The 27,615-nt window shown below is 40.6% G+C and overlaps 1 protein-coding gene across 5 annotated transcripts in view; it reads right to left on the bottom strand.

The window, feature by feature from the left end:
• LOC129733821 (glutathione hydrolase 1 proenzyme-like) overlaps window positions 1-27,615 on the bottom strand; it is an 840,124-nt gene that overhangs the window by 247,232 nt on the left and 565,277 nt on the right. The window contains exon 11 of one of the 5 annotated variants that reach the window (XM_055695342.1): window positions 3,877-4,220. The exons of the other annotated variants lie outside the window; for them this stretch is intronic. Within the exon in view, the coding sequence (XP_055551317.1) occupies window positions 4,186-4,220 (35 nt within the window). The 3' untranslated portion in view covers window positions 3,877-4,185. Of the gene's footprint in view, window positions 1-3,876; window positions 4,221-27,615 lie in introns of those variants that run through there. 5 annotated transcript variants of the gene reach the window in all.

The raw sequence follows: 27,615 nt of genomic DNA, 5'->3' as shown, positions 1-27,615 counted from the left end.
CTCGGATGCTTCTTAGAACACATGGATCTCTGTCAGTACTGGATGACCGGTGAATGTCGATCAACCTTGACGTTGGCGAATGACGGAATTTGTTAGTAGAAATCTGCCCATTGCTTCTCTTAATTACGGATCATCCCAGCTCTGAGTAACCACCCAGAGTAGTTGCATTCGAATTTTAACCCAAGCAAGGACAAAAGCTGTGAGACCGGTAGGATCGAATAACTGAGCGAGGATGGAGTACACGTTGCGCCTAGTCCACTGTCCGCTTAGTGTGAAATTCGATACATCGATGCTCAGCAGAACTGGTCCTGGTTGCCAGCTAATTCCTAACGCTTTCACACGCTCCTGGTCGAAACTCAGAATGGACGATGTTCCCAATTCATCGGCAGCTAATCCTGCCAATACTTTTTTTGAGTTTTATACTCATTTAGGCAGTCTGAAGCCACCTTTTGACAAAAGCTGTACCAGTTCTTGCCGCAGAAGGATAGCCTCTTCTCCCGATTTCGCCCCTCCGATATAATCGTCGACGTAGAAATCGAAAACGAGCGCCGTCTTCATTCGCGGAAATTCATGTCCTTCGTCGTGCGCCAATTGCTGTGAACACCGCGTAGCGAGGAACAACGATGGCACTGAAATTACACTGGACAGCTCGTACGTTGGTTCCGTTGGTGAGAACCTTCACAGCATCCGGAGCGAAGGGCTGTCATCCGGGTGTACCATCACCTGCAAGTACATCTTCTCGATGTCAGCAACGACCAAATGCTTGCGGAACCGAAGAAGCAGATCGAAGAGCTGGTCCTGGATCACCGAACCAGTCATGAGGGCATTATTTAGTGAGCGGTTTGATGTCGTCTTGGCCGACCCGTCGAATACCGGCCGAATCTTCGTTGTCGGGCTTGACTCCTTAAAGACATGATGATGAAACAGATAGTAGGCAATTTGTTTATCGCACTTCCCCCTCAGGAACGAATGCCATATGATTTTAATTCTAGTACGCTTGTATTGCTTCGTTGTAGCGCTTCCGTAGCTCCGGGTTCTTCCCAAATCGCCTTTCAAGCTGAAGTAGTCTCGGCAAAGCCATGTCCTTTGATTCGCCGATCATCTGCTTGAAACCCATTCTCTTTAGCAGACGCAACACATATCGTCCTGTCGAATCACGGGAGAAAATAGTTTGAAAATGCTCCTCCCAGTCTGGTTCCTTCTGTTCCTTCAATCGTCCAAAACCGCTCGATTTTCTTATCCAAAGTGTGTCGTATACCAACTCTTTTGTACGGCACCGTAAACCATAAACAGAACAAATTTCGATTCAAACCACTGACCCGCGCAAGTAAGTTCCGTTACTTACTGAAAGCCTAAGCGTTACAGCACACTCGCTACCATGCCTTGCTGAGTGTACCGCAACGTTTGGTGCCCGATTCATGCAGCGTTGCAATTTTAATGCTCGTCTCTCCAGCTGTTTTCCAGTAGGGGCCCAAGCTGGCCACACATGTAACACATAGAATTAAATATTTTGGCAATTGAATTTGCCTATAAAAGCGAATGATTTTCAATAAAGCGATAGAATTAATCAATGAGCATTGCGCAGCGACTGGTCTACTCCAGTTCGTCTCACCGGAATAGCTTTAAGCATAAGAGGTTTTATCATTGCGAACGGTTTTGACTTTCGTCAACTCCGTCACCGCTAAGAAAAGAAAACCCTCGTTCCGCCGGATAAGTATTCGATTCAAATATTAAGGAGTTTACCAAAAGTGCTTGTGTTGATCGTCGCGGGGCAACAAGGGACAGGGTGCAATCCACTCAAAAACGGTATTGACAAAGAGTGGAAGTTTTTCACCAATTTTCACTCGACTACTGTTCAAGAGTAAAAACTCGTAGAAGTACTCCATATCAAGGAGAAGATCGATGCTCGCTTGTGGAAACCAGGATCCACCAACGTCATGTCAAAAGGAAGATTTAAATTACCGATTGGAATTGTTGTTGACGGTTGGTCCTCCGTAACCTTCTTGATGACCAGGAAGTCTATCGGTACCGAATAATCCGAAATTCGAGAACCAGTCGTGGCAGACACAGAATCATTTATCTGAACTCGCACACCAACATCGGAAATTGAGATATTAACTCCCTTTCTGGGTAGCTTCAGAAGCTGGCACAGCCTCTTCGAGATAAGATTTGCTTGCGATCCAGAATCCAGGAGCACTCTCTCTACATGCAACCGCTCATTGCAATTCTTCACCGATACCGGAACCGTCGACAGGAATATGTGCACCTCCATCGAATCTGCTGAAATATTGGCCGGGTAGATTGTGGCCACCGAACTTTGAAGAGACTGCCGAGGAATTTCCACTGTAGCTGTCGTAGTCGTAAAGAAAACAGAACTACTTGATTGAGGTTGATCAGAGCCTTAAGCACCTGCCGCAGAACCAGAACTCGATGCTAATGGCCCCGGATGAAGTAGAATGTGGTGCTTCTTGCTACATGTACGGCAAAGGTACTTGGAATTGCAGTCTGGATTATATTGATCACGTCGGAAACACTTACTACTTAATGAAGACCGCTGTAAGAGACGCATTTTGCCGAATAATTTTCTGACGTTGCGTGAATTGACAGCTTTGGTGCTAGCTTCTTTAACAGAAGGGACATAAAGGTTGGTGGAGGACGCTGGCTTTCGGAGGACTGGTCGACCGCAATCGCATCGAGAATCCGGGTTTTCCCTTCCAAGAATTCCACCACGTGTAAATAGGCAGGCTCTTCCTTTTTCACAGCATACTCCTCCTTTTCCTTCTGCGTGGCGTCGTCCAGCTTCGTTACTAATAGCTGCGTTAGCATCGCTCCCTAGCCCGTTGTTGTTTACACAACAGATCCAAAATCTTCAGGTGTCGATCAAAGCAATCAATGACGTCATGAATTCCACTGGAAGTAATCTTTTTTTAATTTAGGGTAGTGACGCAGAGCGTTTACGTGTCGCTTTTTCTGCAAGTACACATTCGAATAACGTTTGGTCAACGCAGACCAGGCAACCCCATAGCCCGCTTCGCTCATTAGGAATGCATCAATGACCTTTAATGCCTCAAATAAGTAATGCAACGCTCGTAAATGATGAAAACGTTGTATCGCACTTAGATCCAGATTGCTATGGATCAGTGATGTAAACGTGTTATAAAATGGCAACCGTTGTCAAATTCCCCATTGAATTCTGGCAGATTTATTTTTGGCAGTTGAATGTTGCCACATGCCTCTGAGAGGCCCCAGAGGAGGTGGGGAAAGATATGGAAGTGGCGGATGGAAATTTCGCTTTCAACTCTGCCCTTACCTTGAAGTACGACTCCTTGAATTGGGCCCGAATCTGCTTGTGTTCATTCACCTTTTCTACATATTCCTTCATCTCCAATATTTGGGTTTGGGCGTCTTCGAATTCGTCCCATTTTCCGTCGAGTTTATCGATCCTGGATTGGTGCTGGAGAGCGTGATTGGTCGGGTCGTATTGCCTCAGGAACCATTACGTTCTTAGAAAGAAATCGACAATGTTGTCGCGCCTATTGTAGCTTCGGGTTAAGATTCATCGTCATCCCGCCAGCAACCGTCGACGAAAACTGTAGGAAAAATTCGAAACACGCACAGCACCACAAAATCAACTGGTAGTTATTTGGAGACAGACTCACCTGAGAGCCTAAATGAATAGACCTTGTATTTATTAAAACTGCCAACCGAAACAACCTCCAATCCTTCCGATAAAGCTGTGAACATCATCGGTAAGCAGCAATCAGCAATCGTAAAACAATCCGAACGTCGAAGTGGTTATAGGGAAGAACGCGCCTCCGGAAACAAGTGTACATCAAATATTGCGGAGCCAGCATTTAGGTTGCACTGTCTCACGAAATTCTGAGTAACGAACAACGATTTGGTGAAAAATCGGTAGATACACCATTTTGATTCCACAGACTGATTTATACCGTCCGTATAAGTCGCGATCAAAAATCGCATCCAATATCACAGTCCAGCAAAAAACCGCGTGTGCGTTCTGGCAGGAACCATGGTAGTACAGCAAATTAACGATGGCGACAACCCGCGCGTAAGTAAGATATCCAAGATGAAACCACACACCCGCGGCTAAATTCCTGGCCACGGCACCAATGTTCGAACCCTTGACTCGGCGCATTGAATACTTTGGGATGTTTCTTTGGAGGTTTAATTTCTTTCACTGCAATCCAGTGGAAACGGAACTGAAAAGCAATTTTATTGGAATGAATAAAAAACTTTTGTTATGGCGGAGAAAAACAATGGGTGACCGACCGAACAAAAGATTCATTAGATACTGATCGTAAGCGGGAAGATGAGAGTATATCAGAAACGAAATTTGCACTTTGATATGCCTTATCACAACTACCAGTTCACACATGCAATAGGCCAATAGAGCAAATTAAAACCATGAGAATTTTTGCTACACGGGGGGTGCTCGGATAGAGCTGATCTACAGTCATGAAGAAAAAAATAAATACACTAGCAGTGATGGATAATTTTTCGTATTTGCGCAGTGTTTTTAATTGTCGTATGATGTTATGTTATGTCATTAAGATCTGCAGACACTCTTTTTGAAAGAAGAACGGAGAAATAACTGGAGAAATTTTTTTGTCGGTGATTCCGAATATTTTTTGCGTGAGTTAGTGTTTTTAAAGTGGCGACAAAAATAAATACACTATTGAAATATATATACAAAACAATCCAAATTAGCTTTATTTCTCTACATATCGTTAGCAAAGTGATTTTTTACGTTACAAAACTCACTTTCAAAATTTTCTGGCCTGTTTTCTGTTTTGTAAAGCCATATTCAATCTTCGTGGAATGTTTACCCCCAGGCTTTCACGAGTAGAAGCTGAACTAGCATTTCACACTGCCTGTCCGACGTACCATAAGTCTATTTTATTCTTTGGATGATGCTTTGCAACCTAGACTTTCCCAATCTTCCATAGAATTTCTAAAGGATTTAAATTAGGACTCTGCGCTGGTCAAACTAATAATTTTATATTTTCGTTTGAAAATCATCTTAGTGTTTTCAATGCTGTATGTTTAGGATCGTTATACTGCATAGAGATACAGCAAAGTGGCATGTTTTCTTCGGCATAAGGAAGCAAAATCGACCACCTAGGTACACAGGAAACTTTGTTCTACTTAAAAAGTGACACTGCAATTTCTTAAAAGTTTTTAGACTAGGGTGCAACTAAAGGGCACATCGTGTTTTGGTCGGATGAGTCGAAATTTAGCCTTTTTGTTTCAAACGGTCAGCAGCTGGTGAGAAGACCGGTGAATAATGCCTTCAACGCACAATTAACCACGAAAGTAGTAAAATTTGGAAGTGGCCACAAAACGGTGTAATACTGTTTTCTGATGCTGGTATGGAACCCATTGATTTTATAACATAGACTATCAATACTAACGACTGTGTAGATATTTTACGTAGCGCAATGCTTCCGTATGCAAAAAAAACATGCTTCTTCGTTGGAGAGTAACGATCTTAAACATACAGCATTGAAAACATGAAGATGATTTTTAAACGAAATTATAAAATTATTAGTTTGACCAGCGCAGACTTTTAATTTAAATCCTTTAGAAATTCTAGATTGGGAAAGTCTAGGTTGCAAAGCATCATCCAAAGAATAAAACAGACTTATGGAACGTCGGACAGGCAGCGTGAAATGCTAGTTCAGCTTCTACTCGTGAAAACCTGGTGGTAAACATACCCGGAAGATTGAATATGGCTTTACAAAACAAAGGACAAGTCATAAAATTTTGAAAGTGAGTTTTGTAACGTTAAAGGTCACTTTGCTAACGATATGTAGAGAAATAAAGCTAATTTGGATTGTTTTGTATATATATTTCAATAGTGTATTTATTTTTGACGCCACTTTAAAAACACTAACTCACGCAAAAAATATTCAGAATCACCGACAAAAATAATTCTTCAGTCATTTCTCCGTGCCTCTTTTAAAAAGAGTGTCTGCGGATCAAAATGACGTAACATAACATCATACAACAATAAAAATCAGTGCGCAAATACGAAAAATTATCCAACACTGCAAGTGTATTTATTATTTTCTCCATGACTGTATATACTTAAAAAAAGGATTAACGGCCCCCTTGGAACCACCAGGTTCCAACTCCTGTCTACGAGCGAGGGTGGGTAGTGATGATGTACTATGGCTCGCGATGATGAAGTGTCCTATCTGCGATTGTGGCGGATGGAGATCAGGTAACGACAATGAATGCGGACTGAGTCTGCGGTGCAAGCAGCCAATGATAGCAAGCGATGAAACCAAATTAAGGCGACGCAAAGCAGGTAGCAGTAACAGTCTTCCAAATTGTGGTGAAGGGTAGAAGCATCCGAATGAAGATGCAGCGATAACTCTACCGAACAGTTTCTATCGTCTGCAGGATTTTAGCTGAAATTTGCTTCGCGAAAACGATCTAATCTTTGAACTGTATTGATGTATACTCAACTTGAGGTGGTGGTGGGGCAACAGCTTCGGTCGCCGCAGAACCGTGTCGCCTCTGATGCTTTGCCGCTGGATACCAGGTAACCACTTTTTGCTTTACGAATTAATTTAATTTTTTTATCATATTGACTTACACTTTTTTAAGTTTAGTAAAGCGGGCAATGTATGTAGTTTCGCGGGAATGCGAAGATGAACGGGAATAGAAGGTGTGACTATAATTAGAAAAAACTTTCCCTCGTCCAGACGGGACACGAACCCGCAATCTCCGTTGTCTCCGGCAAGGTATTTGGGCCAATTAAACTACTTGGTAAGGGTAACTCTTCCTAAGACCAATGTCGAATCACCCTTTACTATTGTGTTCCCGCATCTCAGCACGCCGCGATGAAACTGCACACACTGCCCTGTGGAAGTTTATTTCTGTCAACTGAGAGAGTGGTCTCTTTACGCACACTATGTATAATGACTTATTATATCTACAGCGGCGCAAGCGATGAGACACGTCAGTTGGTGGCCAACTCCCATGGAAGGCGTATCACGGAAGAGCTCCGTCGTGCTAATTTTACTTTACGAACTAATTTCATTTTTTTGTCATATTGACTCACATTTTTTAAGTTTAGTAAAGCGGGCAATGTATGTAGTTTCGCGGGAATGCGAAGATGAACGGGAATAGAAGGTGTGACTAGAATTAGAAAAAACTTTCCTCGTCCAGACGGGACACGAACCCGCAATCTCCGTTGTCTCCGGCAAGATGTTTTGGCCAATTAAATTACTGGGTAAGGGTAACTCTTCCTAAGACCAATGTCGAATCACCCTCTACTATTGTGTTCCCGCATCTCAGCACGCCGCGATGAAACTGCACACACTGCCCTGTGGAAGTTTATTTCTGTCAACTGAGAGAGTGGTCTCTTTACGCACACTATGTATAATGACTTATTATATCTACAGCGGCGCAAGCGATGAGACAGCTCCGTTGTGCTAATTTTACTTTACGAACTAATTTCATTTTTTTGTCATATTGACTTACATTTTTTAAGTTTAGTAAAGCGGGCAATGTATGTAGTTTCGCGGGAATGCGAAGATGAACGGGAATAGAAGTGTGACTAGAACTAGAAAAAACTTTCCCTCGTCCAGACCACTTTTTGCTTGTGGCATGTCGACTGCCACACTACTTAGCGTATGGGCAGAGGCATGGCTCCAAATGTTCACGATGAGACAAGGCTCTGAGCCAGTTATCGCTCCGAATGGTGGAGGTATGGTTCCGACTATTTCCACGAAGCAGGACTCCGACAGATGGAAGCATGTCTCCGAATATCAACACTAGGAGGCAGGGCTCTTGGAGATATCGCTCCGAAAGATGGAGGCACGGCCCGAAAACAGCGTGGACGCAGAGGTACGTCAGTGGAGGCACCATTCCATAAACATCACTTTGTACAGACACGCTCCATCACGAGCAGGCACGGATGCTAACTATTCCGTGGCGGAGACACATGAATCCAAGTGTAGGCACGGCTCCAAAGACACATAATCACGCAGAGGGCCAGGCGAAGGTTCGACTCCGAATAAAAGTCATAGACGTGCGGTCCGGGCAGAGGGTAGACTATATCAAAATCAGTCAGGTAACTGACGTGAACTAAAAATTGTAACAGCGTAAACGTACTGCATTGTTGCATATAAAAATAAATACTCAACTAAGCACTCACTTTTGTACGCACAGCTAGCTGTTGTGTCCACTCACCTCACATTTAATTTGTGCCTGTTATTATTGCGGTGAGTCACAGACGGCTTTGTTTTACAGCCGACTGTCAACTGTCGACCGTCATTCATCGCGTGAAGGATAAATTGAAAACGTAACAAATTTTAACACTTCCCGTAATAAAATTGGCTCTCGTGCAGCACTTGCGCGGCGGAATCGAAAACGTCGCCGGTGGTTTCTGAAAGCCAAACGTGATACCAAATTGGCGCGATCCTGTTTACGGCATCAAATATGATCGCGCACGGCCCTGCGTTGTGAATTAGTTTCGCCCTTTGGCATCACGGTGAACAATTAGGGCCCAGGGAGAAGTTTTCTTTCCCACGACGAAGGCAACGCACATATTCACTATACTTTACAATTTGTTCTAATGCTATATACAACGAGCAGCGTGTCAACGCTGTTGCTGGACGCAAGTCGACTAACAATTATTAAGATCCTAAGCAAATTTTTATAGCTGGACGCAAACCAGCTTAGGCGGGAAGCGCAAATAATACCTAATTGTTCTTATCGAAGCGCGCCAACTTATTTGGCTCGGCTTCCCGAATCACTCACGGCGTCGCGGACAGTGCGGATTGTGTCATGCAGCACCCATGATTTTCGTTTTTGCTGGCACATGTTTTCGCATAAGAAAATAAATCTTCGTATCAATGGACGTGGAAGTCTAAAGCACACCTCGCTCAAGATTTGATTTAGACGTGATAATTTAATAAAGGGTTCAATAAAATTAAAGAAATATGGATTTTTAAAATAGAAAACGAGAGAGAAGGGAAAAAGAGAGAAATTTTGATCATTGTGGGGAGTCTAGATATAAGAGAGAAGACATAGAACGTTATGATAACTGTTGTTGTTATAATCATACAGCGCGCTCGTTTTGATGTGACAGTTACCAAAACAGTGAGTACACGCAAAAGTTCAAGCTTACATCATCCGATGTGTCCTCTCAAAACGCACATTAAATACTCTGGCTTTTACACAACAAACGTGTCTAAACAATAACGCAACAATTGCGTAATGAATACATTAACAGAGATTGAAATCAGAATATGTATAATACACACAAAATCGGTAGACTTCGTTTTTGGGCAAACGATTAGTTTTGAGGCGCTCAAAAAACCGCTGGTTTCTATCGTGAGTATTTGTTTATTTGTTTATTTGTTTATTTGTAAAAATTACATCAACAGGCCTTGTGGCCCAAATGATTATACTATGCTAAAAATTACGTGCTAAAGTCAGAAAGCGGGTCTTCAGCATCTCGCGGCTGGTGTCGAAATCGAAGCTGGTAGCGAAACGATTGAAATGGCGCTGGAGACCGGTTATCGTGCTGAAGCTACTGTAGTTCGTTCGCCTATTCTGAACGTGAAGGAAGAGGCTATTTCGCAACATGCGTGGTCTAACGTAAATATTGAGTTGCTCGAGAATTGCCGGACAATCTATTCGTGAGGTAAGCACTTCCGCGACGAATATTGCCCTGGATATGTCCCGACGGATTTGCAGGGTCTCCAAGTCGATGAGTCTGCATCGCTGTTCGTAGCTAGGTAGTCGAAAAGGGTCGTTCCACGGAAGTCTTCTGAGCGTAAAGCGAACAAATCTTCGTTGCACTGACTCGATTCTGTTTACTCCATTCAGGTAGTAGGGATTCCACACTGAAGCGCAGTATTCCAAGTTAGGGCGCACCAGAGCGCAATACAGTGCCTTCAGGCAATAGATGTCGTTGAAGTTTTCGGCGATACGCATAATAAATCCCAAGTTTCTGCTAGCCTTGTCAATTATGAATGTCATATGTTGTTTGAAGCTTAGCTTTGAGTCAAGCAATACTCCCAAATCCTCCACACAGTTTGTGCATCGCAGAGGTGTATTTGACAAATTGTAGTTGAAATTCAGTGGACTACGCTTTCTGGAGAATGTTATTATCTCGCATTTGTCAGCGTTCAATTGCATGCGGTTGTCCGCGCACCATTCTGCAAAAACCCTTAACTGGTACTGGAGCGCTGCGGCATCTGACGGAGTTTTTACCTTGGCAAACAGTTTACGGTCGTTTAGGCGAATGACAGCCGAGGGCCTTGAAGTCGAAAATTGACGTCGTTTAAGTAAATCAGGAATATCAAAGGCCCGAGATGACTGCCTTGCGGAATTCCTGAGTGAGCGGAAAAAGATGTCGAAAAAACTCCATTGATGTTCACAACTGAACGCCGGTCAGACAAATACGACTGAAACCAGTGAAGCAGTGGGCCTCCGATGCCAAGCTTTGCGAGTTTAGCCACGGCGATTCGGTGGTTCAGTTTATCGAAAGCGGCGGATAGGTCCGTGTAGATGACGTCCGTCTGAGACTGGTCGTCAAAGCTGTTAATTACGTAGGCTGTGAGCGTCAGGAGATTTGTGGCCGTTGATCGCTTAGGCATGAACCCGTGTTGTTCGTCAACGATGTACTGCTTGAAGAACGAGAAAGTAGGTTCAAACACAACGAGCTCGAAGAGTGTCGATATGGAGCAAAGTGCGGAGATTCCACGGTAGTTGTCGATGTTACTTTTATGGCCTTTCTTGTGCACTGGAAACATGTACGCCGATTTCCAGACCGAGGGAAAGACGCCAGTGCGAATTGATTGAGCGAATAGACGACTCATCGGGGAAGCCAGACTACCAATGCATTTTTTAAGGAAAACGGATGGAATGCCGTCTGGTCCAGCGGACATGGAAGACTTGAGTTTCGAGGCGGCCAATGTTACCGCGCTATCGTCAATGGAGAGGTTAGTCAGTGCACGGCCAAGAAAGGGGACACGTTCTGTACAGGTCCTAATTTCCTTCGTCGTTAACCGTTCGTTCACAAACACTCTAGAAAATTTTCGCGAAAACAAATGGCAGATTTGCTCGACAGAGTTCGCAGTGACACCGTCTAAGTGCATACTCGAAGAAGGGCCATCATCTTTGCGCTGTTCGCTAACATATTTTCAAAACGATTTGGGGTTGCGTTTGAGCCTACGCTCGACATTACGAAGGAAGCTTCGAAAACAGTAGCGACTTAATTGTTTGTAGCGGGTATTAATCGATAAGTAGTGGTTCCGTAGAGGTAGTGTTCTGTATCTAGAGAACCTTCTCAGGGCTGCTTTTCTCTCCGATTTAAGGCGTCATAATGTGGGGTTCAACCAGGGCATTTTCTGTTGGACGGAGATGATCCTTTTTGGGACGTGTCGATCTATGGCGTAATTTAAAATGTGGGAGAGAGTTGAGGCGGCAGTATCTACGTCGTTCGTGTCCAAGACAGCATCCCAATCGATTCCAGCTAGTAATGCGTTAATACTATCAAAATCTGCGCGGACAAAATCGTAATAAACGGTTGTCGGTGCCGAAATCGTGTTGTGAGAGACTCTCTGATGGACTGCCATTAGCAGGGCCGGGTGATGAGGAACGTGTTTAACGAGTGGACAAGGAGCCAGCGTCACTTCTGGGGCTTGGCAGCGTACAGTAGCGAAACAGAGATCCAAAAAACGTCCGTTTTCATTGGTTATTTTATTGCACTGTTGGAGGGTGGCAGTGCTGTAGCAAGTAGGTGCGTATCTAAAGCTCATGCATCCCTTATCGCCGTCAGCAACCGAAACGGCCAACAGCGAGCCTCGTTGCAACAGAATTTACTGACGCTGGTGGCAGTAACGTGGAACCGAATGTCTTTTAATTTGTTATTGATTCGATGATGTTTTTGAATGACCGAATTCATGATAGAGAATCTTAATATATATGTTAACCTAGTCAGTACCAAAATCATCAGCATTGATTACTGCTTGCACTGCTTCAACGATAGCAGTAGGGTTTGCAATATTCCCGGGAATCGATTTCCCGGGAAACGGGAATGGAAAATCGCATTTTCCAGGAATTCCCGGGAACCGGGAACAGACAAATTTTATAGCAAAATGTTATTTTAAATGAAGTTCATCAGTCAAAGATAACAAAAAACCTAAATTAATCCACCTGGCGGTCAGACTCAGCCTTTCTCATTCAAACTTATTATTTGTAAAAATAGATTTACATGAATGCTTAAATCCAATAAAGGTATATCTTTGGATTCTAAAATATTGATGTTGTAATTAAAGTATCAAATATTAAATTCGACGTAATGTTAGTGCTTAAGAAATAGCGAAATAAAAGAAATGACTCTTAATTTCGAACAATTTAATCACGAGCGATACTGGGAACGTTCAAATAGTACGATACCACATTTAAATCATGTTGAGGCCATATAGCACAGCATATCAAATTGTTATGAAGTTTGTTATTTGTAAGTTTGAGAGATGACTCGTTTGTATGACACTAGTTATGTTCAAATAAATCGTGTAATACTTGAGATAATAGACTTTCGTTGTTTCACAAATTAAACCATAACGGTTGCTTAAGTTTGATTACAATCAAATGAAAAGAAAACGTATAGGGCAGCCAAACTTTGAAAGCACGTGTTCAATCATAATTCATCAATTAACTCTTAACCAGCCCATCCATCTGATATCAATATTGTTCAAATCGGTTGTGTAGTTTCTAAGATAATGAAGTTTCGTGATTTTCACATTTCGATACATTAAGACGAAGTTACAGTCCGATTACATCAAAATTCAATAGGGTGTTATGAGGCAGCTAGACATCTCATTTGATACTAATTTTGTGGAAATCGGTTCAATCATCTCTGAGAAAAGTGAGTGAGTCCAAGTAGTCTTCGGAATATGTTTCTTTTCATAGCTGTATTTCACATTTTTAAACATAACAGGCAAAGTAATAATCTGTTTGCAAAAAAAATCAATAGGGTCTTATGGGGCAACAAGACATTCCATATGACACTGATTCTATGAAAATCGATCCAGCCATCTCAGAGAAATATGAGTGAGATTAAATAGTCTCCAGAACACGTTTCTTTCCATAACTTCTGAACCACATGTTCAATCTTCATAAAATTCAAAAGTTAAGGGTTTTAATGTAGCCCGTTCATTTGCAACCAATTTTGTTCAAATCGGATGTGTAGTTTCTGAGATATTGATGTTTCGTGATTTTTACATTTTGATTCATAACCTCTAAACTAGAAATCAGATTACAATAAAATTCAATAGGGTCTCATAGGGCAACTGCTCAGCTCGTCGAACTGAGTCGAGTGATATACGATATTCGACCCTTTTGAGCACCTTTATACCTTCAGTTTTTGCAGTGATTGTTATACCTTTCTAGGAGAAAGGCAAAAAGTGAAATGATAGAAATGACTTTTAATTTCCACTTCAATCCAATATCAAATACAATACAATACAAAATCAAATTTAAATGATGTGGAGGCCACATATTTTGATCGTAGCTATAGTTTTAAACAGTCTGCGGGTTACGTTTCTTTCTATAACTTTTAAACCACATGTTTAAACATTATGAAATTCATTGTTTAAGGGTTTAAAAGTCCATTAATTTGAATTCAACTATGTATGCTTCTGAGATATAAGAGCGATTCTAATATTCTGACGCAACGCCAAAACTAAAAGTTTGATTACAATGAAATTCAATAGCAACCTAAGTGGCAAATAGACCCATCATTTGACACCAAGATAGAAAGAATCGGTCAGATCATCTCAGAGCAAAGTGAGTGCGAAAAATAAGGTGCACTTACACGCACAAAATGCTCGATTCGTCGAACTGAGTCGATTAGTATATGACATTCGGCCATTTGGATCACTTTTCTACCTTTTAATTAGCCAGTGATCGTAAGGAGAAAGCCAATATGTTTACTTTCATTATGTGATTTCACATTCTTATGAACAACGGACAAAGTTACAGTCCGATTACAATGAAATTCAATAGCAACCTATGGAGCAACTAGACCTTTCATTTGATACTAATTTTGTGGAAATCGGTTTAGCCATCTCTGAGAAAAATGAGTGAGTTTAAACATCCTCAGGACAACTTTTCATTACATAACTTTTGAACCATATGTTCAATCATAACGAAATTTAAAAGTTAAGTGTGTTGGAGACAGCCCAAACATTTGAAACCAGTTTTATTGAAATCGGTTACGTGGTTTCTGAGATATTGATGTTTCGCGATTTTCACATTTTGATACATAACATCCAAACTAAAAATCCGATTACAATGAAATCCAATAGAGCAGAATCATTTCAAATCGCCTGGAAATACGTGAAAATTTAATCGACCATTTTTGATTTGAATGAAACTTTGCACACGTTTGTCTCAGCAAACTGAGCATTTTTCACAGGTGGAGCGATTTTTTACACCCATGAGTTACATTCTAAAAGGGCGTATGCCTTTTGGCATAGGTTTTATTCGAAGCATTGTAGCCCAGAAACCGTTGGTTGTATAGAAAAACTGTCTGAGAATGAGTTGTAGGGAATTAAAAATTCACCATAAAAAAATATACACTGCACAAAAATTTTTTTTTTGACCAAGAAAAATTTAAAATAAACATTGAATTTCAATTTAAAAAAAAAAACCTAAATTAATCCACCTAGCGGTCAGACCCAGCCTTTCTCATTCAATTTTTTAGTTGTAAAAATAGCTTTACATGAACGCTTCAATCCAATAAATGTATATTCACTCTTTAGGTTCTAAAATATTGATGTTGTAATCTTTACATATAAAAATGCAGTCAAGTCTGTCTGTCTGTCTGATCCATATAGGCCCGAAAACTACCGAACCGATCGACGTGAAAATTTGTAAGTAGGGGTTTTTGGTGCCGATAAAGGTTCCTATGATAGTTTGAGACCTCTCCCTCTTCTGGAAGGGAGAGGGCCCATACAAATGAAACATAAATTTCTGCACAATACAAGAACAAACCAAGCAAATGAAACCGAATTTGGCATGTGAATGTTTTAAGGGGTAACTAATATGTCCATAATAGTTGGATGAAATACAAATTTGTGCACATCTCGAGAACTAATCAACCAAATGGACCAAATTTGGCAGGTAAATGATTTTAGTGGTCACAAATATGTACATAATGGTTTGAAACCCGACTCCCTCTTCTATAAGGGAGGGATCCCATGAAAATAAAACACAAATTTCGCACAGCTCACGAACCAATCAAGAAAATACAACCAAATTTGGTATGTGAATGTTTTTAGAGGTAACAAATATGTCCATAATGGTTTGACGCCCCTCCCTCTTCTGGAAGTACATGTTTCTGCACAAATTTCTGCACATCTCGCGAACTAATCAACTAAAAGATTGGCAGGTGAATGTGGTAACAAATATGTTCCTTAATCGGCCTCAGACAACATTTTGGATTGTAAGATGGCAACTTCCGGTTTCTGGAAAACAGCCGAAAATGGCCGATTTCCACCCAATATAATAATAGCCGGAACTAGAATAATACACAGGAGCAAAATTCGACCACAGTTAGCATTTTAAATTCTAAGATGGCGACTTTCGATTTCTGAAAACATTAGAAAATGACCAATTACCGCCCAATATGAGTTTTTCTTTAACCAGTATGCCGTTCACGATCCAGAAATTGTCTCCAAATGCCATTATGAAATCCAAAATGGCGACCTCCGGTGTCGGAAAACAGCGGCAAATGACCAAATACCACCCAATATGGGTATTTCCGGAACCGTAATGATGCACTGGAGCCACAAATCAACTTAAGACAACATTTTGAATTGTAAGATGGCAACTTCCGGTTTCTGGAAAACAGCCTGAAATGGACGATTCCCATTAAATATTAGTATTTCTGGAACCAGAAAGATGCACAGAAGCTAAAAATTGATCACAGACACAATCTTGAATTTTAAGATGGTGACTTCCGGTGTCTGGCAAACAGCCGGAAATGACAAAATACCATTCAATATGAATGTTTTCGGAACCAGAATTACGCCCAGATGACAGAAATTGATTTCACAGGCAATTTTAAAGTCCAAAATGACGACTTTCGGCTTCTGAAAAACAGTCCAAAGTGACCAAATATCACCCAATACGAGTTTTTCTTTAACCAGTATCCTAGATACCATTTTGAAATCCAAGATGGCGACTACCGGTTTGTGAAAAACAGCCTAAAATAAACAAATACTATCCAATATGAGTATCTCTGGAACCAGAATGATGCAAGGAGCTAACAATTGACCTCAGGCACCATTTTGAATTGCTAAATGGCAACTTATAGGCAACAGTCGGAAATGACCGAATAATACTCAATATGGATATTTCCGTAAACGTGATGATGCATAGAAACCAAACATTGACCCTGGACACTATTTTGAATTTGAAGACGACCACTTTTAGTTTCTGAAAAACAACCAAAAATACCTCCCAATATGGGTATTTCCGGTGTCAGGTTGATGCCAGAAAGTCTGCTGATAATGACAGAATACCACCCAATATGAATATATTCAGAATTAAGGCGATGTACAGAAGCCAAAAGACGAAGAGTTTGTCATTTCGATAAAACCAATCATTTCAAACGATTTGTTATTTGACTTTGATCATATCCTATGACCGATTCGTCGTGCGTTTGCAGACTTCAAACAAACCGCAAGGAATCAATGAACTTGGAACGTTCAAATAGTACGACACCACATTTAAGTTATGTTGAGGCCACATATATCGATCAAAGCAGGTATAGTTTTAAATAGTCTTTGAATTACTCTTCTTTCCAAACTTTTGAGCCACATATCAAATTGTTATGAAGTTTGTTATTTGTAAGTTTGAGAGATGACTTGTTCGTATGACACTAGTTATGTTCAAATAAGTCATGTTATCTTTGATATGATAGACTTTCGTTGTTTTATTAACAATTCAATACATAACGGTTGCTTAAGTTCGATTATAATCAAATGAAATGGGAACGTGTAGGGCAGCCAAACTTTAAACCCACGTGTTCAATCATAATTCATCAGTTAACCCTTAACTAGCCCGCTTATCTGATAATAATAATCAAATCGGTTGTGTAGTTTCTGAGATAATGAAGTTTCGTGATTTTCACAAGTCGGCACATTACAAATGAAGTTACAGTTCGATTACAGTAAAATTCAAAAGGGTCTTCTGAGGCAGCTAGACCATTCATTTGACACTAATTTTGTGGAAATCGGGTCGGCCATCTCTGAGAAAAGTGAGTGAGTCCAAGTAGTCTTCGGAATATGTTCTTTTGCATAGCTGGATTCCACATTTTTAAACATAACAGGCAAAGTAATTATTCGATTCCAAAACAAATCAATAGGGTCTTATAAGGCAATTAGACCTTCCATTCGACACTGGTTTTATGAAAATCGGTACAGCCATCTCTGAGAAACATGAGTGAGATTAAACAGTCTTCAGAACACGTTTCTTTTCATAACTTTTGAACCACATGTTAAATCTTTATGAAATTCAAAACTTAAGGGTTTTCTAGGTATCCCGTTTTTTAAGACCAATTTTGTTCAAGTCGGTAGTGTAGTTTCTGAGATATTGATGTTTCATGATTTTCACATTTTTAAACATAACCTTTAAACTAAAAAGCCGATTACAATAAAATTCCAAATGGTCTTATGGGGCAACAAGACCTTTCATTTGCAATTAATTTCATGAAAATCGGTCCAGCCATCTCTGAGAAAAGTGAGTGAGAATAAAAATCTGCACATACACACACACACATACACACACACATACAGAAAATGCTCAGCTCGTCGAGCTGAGTCGAGTGATATATGCCATTCGGCCCTTTGGAGCACTTTTAGACTTTCGGTTTTGCAAGTGATTGCTATACCTTTCCAGGAGAAAGGCAAAAAGTTGATTTTTTTTTAATTTTTTTAAAGAAACTTGACGTTAATACGCAACTTTAAAAAAAAAATCCAGGTTGGAGAAATGAAAAATAATTTTTTTATGGTAGATTAAATTTTTTATAGAAATTCTAATTTAAACACTTTTCAAAATATTTGTATTCTGATGATTTTAAAAGATGCAAAGAGTCATTTTGAATCAAAAAGCTCTTGGTAGTTAACATTCTAAATGCATTGGTTTTCGAGTTATTTCTTATTAAAGCTCGAAAAATTATAATTATTTAGGATAATACACGTTTTTCTTATTTTGTCCATGGTTCTCCAGCAAAAACCATACGTTCATTGGAATGCTTAATCAAAAATATACAATTCATTCTTTGACAACAAAACGATTGGGCGAACGGTTCTCAATAAAAGAGTTAAATGTTCTAAGTGATATAAATATATATAAGAATCAAATATTTATTTCGAGTTTTATTATCTTAGGAACATATTTTTTTATGACATAGATACTTTACAGAACTAGTTTCACCTTATATTTTATGTACATCATAAGTAAATGATTCGTCATCTTTTGAAAACAGCTTCGTTTGTATCTTATTTTCTGAAATCGGAACAAAAGGGTAATACTTTTGTGCGGCAGCTATTATTATAGATTTTTTGAAAATATTGCTCCATTCTGTTACTCCTTGTTCATATTCTACATATGATACCCAACTAAAAGACATTTTTGATGAATTTTTATTACTTTTCTGATTGAACCAATCATACAATTCTTTTGCGCTTGTAATGGGATGTTCATGTTCTTTAGCTAAACTTGCATTTCCTGCCATTCGTTTTAATATGTCACCAATTGCATCGCATGGGCCTTTACCATGAGAAGTCGCAAAAAATGCCACTCTGCATCGACGTTATATTTTGTTTTGAACTTGCAAAGACTTGCAAAGTTTTTTCTATTTTTATATTGTGAGGCAGCTCTATCAGACATTAATCAACTCTATTGTTGTTTTCAAAAAACTAATTAATTTGGCAATGCACACCCGAACCGCAACAGTATCATGATGGAGTACTTCCGATTTTATGATGAAGCTGATATTCTTAAGTGTTTCAGATTCTGAATAGTAACGAACAAAGGGATGAATGGTGGCTTGACTATCATTCCAATAACTACACGAATCACAAATTGATAAAGACGTATTAAAATGAGCTTGACTGTTCAATATTTTTAATTTTGCAATAACGTTTTCGTTTAATTTGCGTGAGCTTGATGAGCACTGATGATCAGGAAAGGATTTACAGCATTTGGGCTTGGTGTATTCCATTTTCACTTTATTCATCTTCACAAAATGCAAACTGTTACTAACACATCTGGAGTAGTGCAATCGTATTTATATACGAAAACAGATATTATAGGTAACTAAGTAGTTATTGGTTGCGTACTTTACAAACAGTTATTATTAGTAAACAAGTAGATGGTGAGTGTTGCACGACAAACATATTTTTTTATAAAACATTCGGCAAGGGGGAACGTGTAGATATGCTAAGGTTTAGCGCTTGAGTTATTTATCCAATAGTTTTGTTGTCAAAGAATGAATTGTATATTTTTGATCAAGCATTCCAAAGAATGTATGGTTTTTGCTGGAGAACCACGGACAAGTTAAGAAAAACGTGTATTTTCCGAAAAGTAAAAATGTTTGTGACGCAAGTCGATGTTGCTGCTGGTAGAGATGGCAACTTACTGGCACGTTTCTATCTCTCACACTGAGAAGTCATTCCAACTTCCACTGAGGGTGTTGAAACAATAGCCAGCTATAAATAATAGTCTCTACTGAGTAAATGTACGAAGTGCGAGAATTGGATAAGCGATACAAAACTCGATTCTAGAACTACGTCTTTAACGTTCTGCGGTGGTGTAACGGGAACACATCTGACCGGAGATTGGAAGTTGTGGGTTCGAGTCCCACCTGCTGAACTATATTTTTCGTAGTTTCTACAATCATATTTTCAGTTAGTTTAATTTTCTATCTTCATTTCTACATTTACTCCTTAAATTAAAATTAAAAAATAGCATGACTTTGCTTAGAGTCGGAAAAAGAAAAGTAAAAATGTTTGTGACGCAAGTCGATGTTGCTGCTGGTAGAGATGGCAACTTACTGGCACGTTTCTATCTCTCACACTGAGAAGTCATTCCAACTTCCACTGAGGGTGTTGAAACAATAGCCAGCTATAAATAATAGTCTCTACTGAGTAAATGTACGAAGTGCGAGAATTGGATAAGCGATACAAAACTCGATTCTAGAACTACGTCTTTAACGTTCTGCGGTGGTGTAACGGGAACACATCTGACCGGAGATTGGAAGTTGTGGGTTCGAGTCCCACCTGCTGAACTATATTTTTCGTAGTTTCTACAATCATATTTTCAGTTAGTTTAATTTTCTATCTTCATTTCTACATTTACTCCTTAAATTAAAATTTTCCGAAATATTAATAATTTTTCGAGCTTAAATTTAAAATAACTCGAAAACCGATGCCTTTGGAATGTTTACTTTCAAGAGCTTTTTGACTCAAAATGACTCTCTGCATCTTTTAAAATCATCAGAATACAAATATTTTGAAAAGTGTCTAAATTAGAATTTTTATAAAAAAATTAATCTACCATAAAAAAATTATTTTTCATTTCTCCAACCTGGACTTTTTTTAAAAGTTGCGTTTTAACGTCAAGTTTCTTTTGAAAAAAAATAAGAAAAAAATTCAACTCTTTTTTTTTAAATTGAAATTCAATGTTTATTTTTAATTTTTTTTTGGTCAAAAATTTTTTTTTGTACAGTGTATATTTTTTTTATGGTGCATTTTTAATTCCCTGCAACTCATTTTCAGACAGTTTTTCTATACAACCAACGGTTTCTGGGCTACAATGCTTCGAATAAAACCTATGCCAAAAGGCATACGCCCTTTTAGAATGTAACTCATGGGTGTAAAAAATCTCTCCATCTGTGAAAAATGCTCAGTTTGCTAAGCCAAATACGTGTGCAAAGTTTCATTCAAATCAAAAATGGTCGATATTCGACCATAGGTCATTTGGCGCGATCTTGCTCAATAGCAACCTATGGCGCAACTAGACCTTTCGTTTTCAATTAATTTTATGAAAATCGGTCCAGCCATCTCTGAGAAAAGTGAGTGAGAAAAAAAAGTTGCACATACACACACACATACACACACACATACACACACACGCGCGCACACACACACACACACACACACACACACACATACACACACACACACACACACACATACATACAGTAAATTCTCAGTTCGTCGAAAAGGGTCGAGTGGTATATGACATTCGGCCATTGGGACCACTTTTATACCTTTGGTTTTTCCAGTGATTGCTATACCTTTCTAGGAGAAAGGTAAAAATGTTCAAAATTTCATTCTCAATTTGCATGGAAAACAGAAAAACAAATAAAATACAAAACCTATTCCAGTTAACATCAAAAATCCGTGATCGATCTTGTAGCATATATTTGCAGAAGAGGAGAATTAAGGGTCTTCATGTCGTCAAACAATCGCTTCAGATCCGCTGACAACTTTCCGTTAAACTCAAAAATGTTATTTCCTTTTGTAAACCTTTGGTCAGGTCTGCTGAATCACCGCTGATGTTCGATTTCTAGAATACTTTCAAATCACCGACTACAGCTTTTGCTCCACTTAATTGAAAACTGGTGTCCAATTTTTTCAGTTTGTCGAAGAGATAACTGAGTGTTAGGCAGACATTGGACGCGGAAAATATTTGCGATATTCGGTACGGATTTTTTGGGCAAAATATGTTTTACACTACAGTAAATATTTACTGTTTACTTGAGCGGTAGCAAATCTATTCGCTATTTTTTTTTTTCATTAAAATATATTTGCTATGCCATTGTGATATTTTTAAATAAACTGCGTCGCAAATCTAGTTTTCTAGTTTTATTAAATTATTTATTTCAGGTCGCACTAGTTTGACGTATTTATTTTATTGCAATATTGCATAAGAAACTGTGGTGAATCTTACAAAATTTTTCACGGAACGGGATCCCGGGAATCAATATTTCTGTACCCGAGATCCGGGAATCTCGGGAAATCGTTCCCGGGATTGTAAACCCTAGATAGCAGCATTCTGGAAAATATTACCAATACCAGTACGAATTATTTTGGCAATACTTGCACCGGTTAATACTTCAAAAGTGAATTGATTTCGAGCCGTCCAATACATTTAACATTCGCTAGAGTACCAAATGCGTTATGAACAACACACTTTCGTTGTACTGGTTCCGAAACAGTACAGAAATTGCTCTAAAAAAACGCAATATTGATGTTGTTACGCACATTCCAACTTTTGCGTGTACCTTGTCGCCACTTTTATATACAAGCTCTCTAGATCATTGCATGTCTGTCACTTTCTTACCTTCTATGTAGTGCGTGGAGTAAATGTCAGAAATCACATTTCACATACAGCATAACACGGCTATAGGTTTATTTTATTTATGTGTATGTGTCCGTGCAAATACATGCCATTGAAACAGGAATACTAGATGGAATCCGTGTGCACATTTTTTAACCAATTCGGATATGTATAGATTGTCCAAAGAGTAGTGCATGATCAAATCACTATTTAAATAAAAATCATTTATCAAGATAGTTCAGTTTTTTGCGAGCTCATACATTTTATAAATTTGAGAGACTTGTCTCGGATGTCTCACCTTTTCTAGAAGTTACCATACAGAATTGTATCCACAATCGTGAAGCATCAAGATTAAAATTTCATGGTAGAGTAAAATAAATCCTATGTGTAAATTACATTGCCACATTGGCCTACAGGGCTCCGTCACTTTGTATGTCGTAGCTTGAATCCAGAAAAGAACCGCTCTTCCATTGGGTGGTAGAAAGCAAACAATTGCAAAGTGCAGGTGAACAAAAACTCATCTAAACATATGAAAATACAGCTCTGTCTATTTGTCTGTTTGTCTGTCCTATTTCTCTGTCCTATCTGTCTGTCCTATTTCTCTGTCCTATCTGTCTGTCCTACCTGTCTGTCCTATCTGTCTGTGCTATCTATCTGTCCTATCTGTCTGTCCTATCTGTCTGTCCAATCTGTCTGTCCTATCTGTCTGTCCTACCTGTCTGTCCTATCTGTCTGTCCTATCTGTCTGTCCTATCTGTCTGTCCTATCTGTCTGTCCTATCTGTCTGTCCTATCTGTCTGTCCTATCTGTCTGTCAAATCCGTCTGTCCTATCTGTCTGTCCTACCTGTCTGTCCTATCTGTCTGTCCTATTTGTCTGTCCAATCTGTCTGTCCTATTTGTCTGTCCTATCTGCCTGTCCTATCTGTCTGTCCTATCTGTCTGTCCTATCTGTCTGTCCTATCTGTCTGTCCTATCTGTCTGTCCTATCTGTCTGTCCTATCTGTCTGTCCTATCTGTCTGTCCTATCTGTCTGTCCTATCTGTCTGTCCTATCTGTCTGTCCTATCTATCTGTCCTATCTGTCTGTCCTATCTGTCTGTCCTATCTGTCTGTCCTATCTGTCTGTCCTATCTGTCTGTCCTATCTATCTGTCCTATCTGTCTGTCCTATCTGTCTGTCCAATCTGTCTGTCCTACCTGTCTGTCCTATCTGTCTGTCCTATCTGTCTGTCCTATCTGTCTGTCCTATCTGTCTGTCCTATTTATCTGTCCAATCTGTCTGTCCTATCTGTCTGTCCTATCTATCTGTCCTATCTGTCTGTCCTATCTGTCTGTCCTACCTGTCTGTGCTATCTGTCTGTCCTATCTGTCTGTCTCATCTGTCTGTCCTATCTGTCTGTCCTATCTGTCTGTCCTATCTATCTGTCCTATCTGTCTGTCCTATCTGTCTGTCCTATCTGTCTGTCCTATCTGTCTGTCTTATCTGTCTGTCCTATCTCTCTGTCTTATCTGTCTGTCTTGTCTGTCTGTCCTGTCTGTCTGTCCTGACCGTTTGTCCTGACTGACTGTCTGTCCTGACTGACTGTCTGTCCTGACTGACTGTCTGTCCTGTATGACTGTCTGTCCTGACTGACTGTCTGACCTGACTGACTGTTGGTCTTGACTGACTGTCTGACCTGACTGACTGTCTGTCCTGACTGACTGTCTGTCCTGACTGACTGTCTGTCCTGACTGACAGTCTGTCCTGACTGACTGTCTGTCCTGACTGACTGTCTGTCCTGACTGACTGTCTGTCCTGACTGACTGTCTGTCTTGACTGACTGTCTGTCCTGACTGACTGTCTGTCCTGACTGACTGTCTGTCCTGACTGACTGTCTGTCTTGACTGACTGTCTGTCCTGACTGACTGTCTGTCCTGACTGACTGTCTGTCCTGACTGACTGTCTGTCCTGACTGACTGTCTGTCCTGACTGACTGTCTGTCCTGACTGACTGTCTGTCCTGACTGTCTGTCTGTCCTGACTGTCTGTCCTGACTGTCTGTCTGTCCTGTCCTGTCCTGAGCTCATACATTTTATAAATTTGAGAGACTTGTCTCGGATGTCTCACCTTTTATAGAAGTTACCATACAGAATTGTATCCACAATCGTGAAGCATCAAGATTAAAATTTCATGGTAGAGTAAATTAAATCCTATGTGTAAATTACATAGCAACATAGGCCTACAGGGTTCCGTCACTTTGTATGCCGTAGCTTGAATCCAGAAAAGAACCGCGCTTCCATTGGGTGGTAGAATGCAAACAATTGCAAAGTGCAGGTGAACAAAAACTCATCTAAACATATGAAAATACAGCTCTGTCTATTTGTCTGTCCTATTTCTCTGTCTTATCTGTCTGTCCTACCTGTCTGTCCTATCTGTCTGTCCTATCTGTCTGTCCTATCTGTCTGTCCTATCTGTCTGTCCTATCTATCTGTCCTATCTGTCTGTCCTATCTGTCTGTCCAATCTGTCTGTCCTATCTGTTTGTCCTGTCTGTCTGTCCTATCTGTCTGTCCTATCTGTCTGTCCTTTCTGTCTGTCCTATCTGTCTGTCCTATCTATCTGTCCTATCTGTCTGTCCTATCTGTCTGTCCTATCTGTCTGTCCTATCTACTGTCCTATCTGTCTGTCCCATCTGTCTGTCCTGTCTATCTGTCCTATCTGTCTGTCCTATCTGTCTGTCCTGTCTGTCTGTCCTGTCTGTCTGTCCTGTCTGTCTGTCCTGTCTGTCTGTCCTGTCTGTCTGTCCTGTCTGTCTGTCCTGTCTGTCTGACCTGACTGACTGTCTGTCCTGACTGACTGTCTGTCCTGACTGACTGTCTGTCCTGACTGACTGTCTGTCCTGACTGACTGTCTGTCCTGACTGACTGTCTGTCCTGACTGACTGTCTGTCCTGACTGACTGTCTGTCCTGACTGACTGTCTGTCCTGACTGACTGTCTGTCCTGACTGACTGTCTGTCCTGACTGACTGTCTGTCCTGACTGACTGTCTGTCCTGACTGACTGTCTGTCCTGACTGACTGTCTGTCCTGACTGACTGTCTGTCCTGACTGACCGTCTGTCCTGACTGACTGTCTGTCCTGACTGACTGTCTGTCCTGACTGACTGTCTGTCCTGACTGACTGTCTGTCCTGACTGACTGTCTGTCCTGACTGTCTGTCCTGACTGTCTGTCTGTCCTGTCTGTCTGTCTGTCCTGACTGACTGTCTGTCCTGACTGACTGTCTGTCCTGACTGACTGTTTGTCCTGACTGACTGTCTGTCCTGACTGACTGTCTGTCCTGACTGACTGTCTGTCCTGACTGACTGTCTGTCCTGACTGACTGTCTGTCCTGACTGACTGTCTGTCCTGACTGACTGTCTGTCCTGACTGACTGTCTGTCCTGACTGACTGTCTGTCCTGACTGACTGTCTGTCCTGTCCTGTCCTGAGCTCATACATTTTATAAATTTGAGAGACTTGTCTCGGATGTCTCACCTTTTCTAGAAGTTACCATACAGAATTGTATCCACAATCGTGAAGCATCAAGATTGTAACATGGTCACATTTTGACTTATATAGATATTGTACAAATGCATGATTAGAGTTATTTCAATGTTAGGAATTATTATTATAGTATGATTGTTATCCGTATTGTTCACCAAAATCTTCGTTGTATTCTGGTTCACTATTGTGGTGATAATTATTACACCAACTTCAAATCGAGTATCTAGATAAGAATGGCACAAGACGCAAGTATGCAAATATCTCAGACACGCACCTTTTCGAGCGAACGTACAAAGCTTATGCGGCTCTCTGCTGCGGTTCGCATAGCTTCTATGAAAGTCCCTGCTGCGTGAACACTTAACCAGAGGATACTCGATTAATCTTTATTCCGTCTTTCCACGGTATTCTCTCCGTCGGGCAAGATCTCTCTTAGTAGGGGAATTCTTAGTAGTCGGCAGAATCTGAGATAGCTTAATTTAAACGGCTTGAACGAAAAAGAGATGCCAGTCCGGATTAACAACGAATTGGTTTTTGGGAGAACCTGTCGTTTGGAAAGGTCGTTGTCCTGTTTCGGCTAGATAACGTACTTCCGGTTCAAATTTCCCGAAGATTGCACACTATTTAACTGAGGGATTCTCGCAGCGTCCAGCTTTATTTAACCTGGTTCGCGAATGTAAGTGGAGTGTTGGATCCGCGCGTTGTCGAGTGATATAAAATAATTAGGAGACAGAATTTAGTGCCTAGGATAATTTGTGCGGTATCGTGTGCGTGAAAGGCCTGAGAATATAAGCCGTTCAAACGGCTTTTTTGTCTATTAGCGAACAATTCCCACCACCGTTAAGTGAACCATAGGAAACGGTTCTATCGATGCACGTGGAACGTGCTGCTTTGTCAACCACTTCTAGCGAAACCAGGATCGCTTTGCCCGCCACGGCTTAGAATTGGCTAACGGTCATCCACGGTTCAGTCCGAACCCCGTCGATTCTTCAAGCGTTTTCAACATATCGACAGGAACGAAATTTACCACGTCCCTCGTCGGCGTCATCGCAACCACCAGCGACGCCATCGTTTCGTCGCACCGCCGCCATTGTTTCGTTGCACCGTCGTCATCATCGAGGTATGCTCCCGAGCACTACAAAAGTCTACGGTCAGTGAGTACTCAAACCCTTTTTAATAACATGCGCATGTAAAGTGTAATAGAAGATGATATAATGAAATAACCCGTTCGAACGAAGAGGCCCGATTAGAAATCGCTAGAACCAAAACCGCACACGATAGGTCAGTAGATAGAGAGGGGGAAAGAAGTGAGAGATGAGACAGTAGGTAGGTTGGAGGAGAGGTCGGCAAAGGCCGAAGATAAAGATGCGTGTAATTTAGCTACAAATAAACCAGTGCACTATGTACCGACGTTACCGATAATGTAAACCCACAAATCAGTTGAGATCATTTTGGCGAATATGAGAAGCTACCCCTATTGATTGGTTCGGTCTGTTAGGAACTTCACGTCGCTTGTCCAGTTGCGGTTCGTTCGTTTTCTTCTTTTTTACTCCAAGTAAGGATTGCTTGGGAATCTCAATCCCCTCCACCCACCTTACCGACCGAAACGGTTAGTTTGATTGGAGTCTGTTCCCCGTGATGATAAAGTAGTGGGTGGTGGATTTTTGCTAACTGGCCGAGCGACGGGTTGTTTCA

This window comes from Wyeomyia smithii, chromosome 1, assembly GCF_029784165.1.
Source record: "Wyeomyia smithii strain HCP4-BCI-WySm-NY-G18 chromosome 1, ASM2978416v1, whole genome shotgun sequence".
Lineage (NCBI taxonomy): Eukaryota > Metazoa > Arthropoda > Insecta > Diptera > Culicidae > Wyeomyia > Wyeomyia smithii.
Note: the sequence above shows the minus strand (reverse complement) of the source record. Positions and strands in the feature narration are given on the sequence as shown.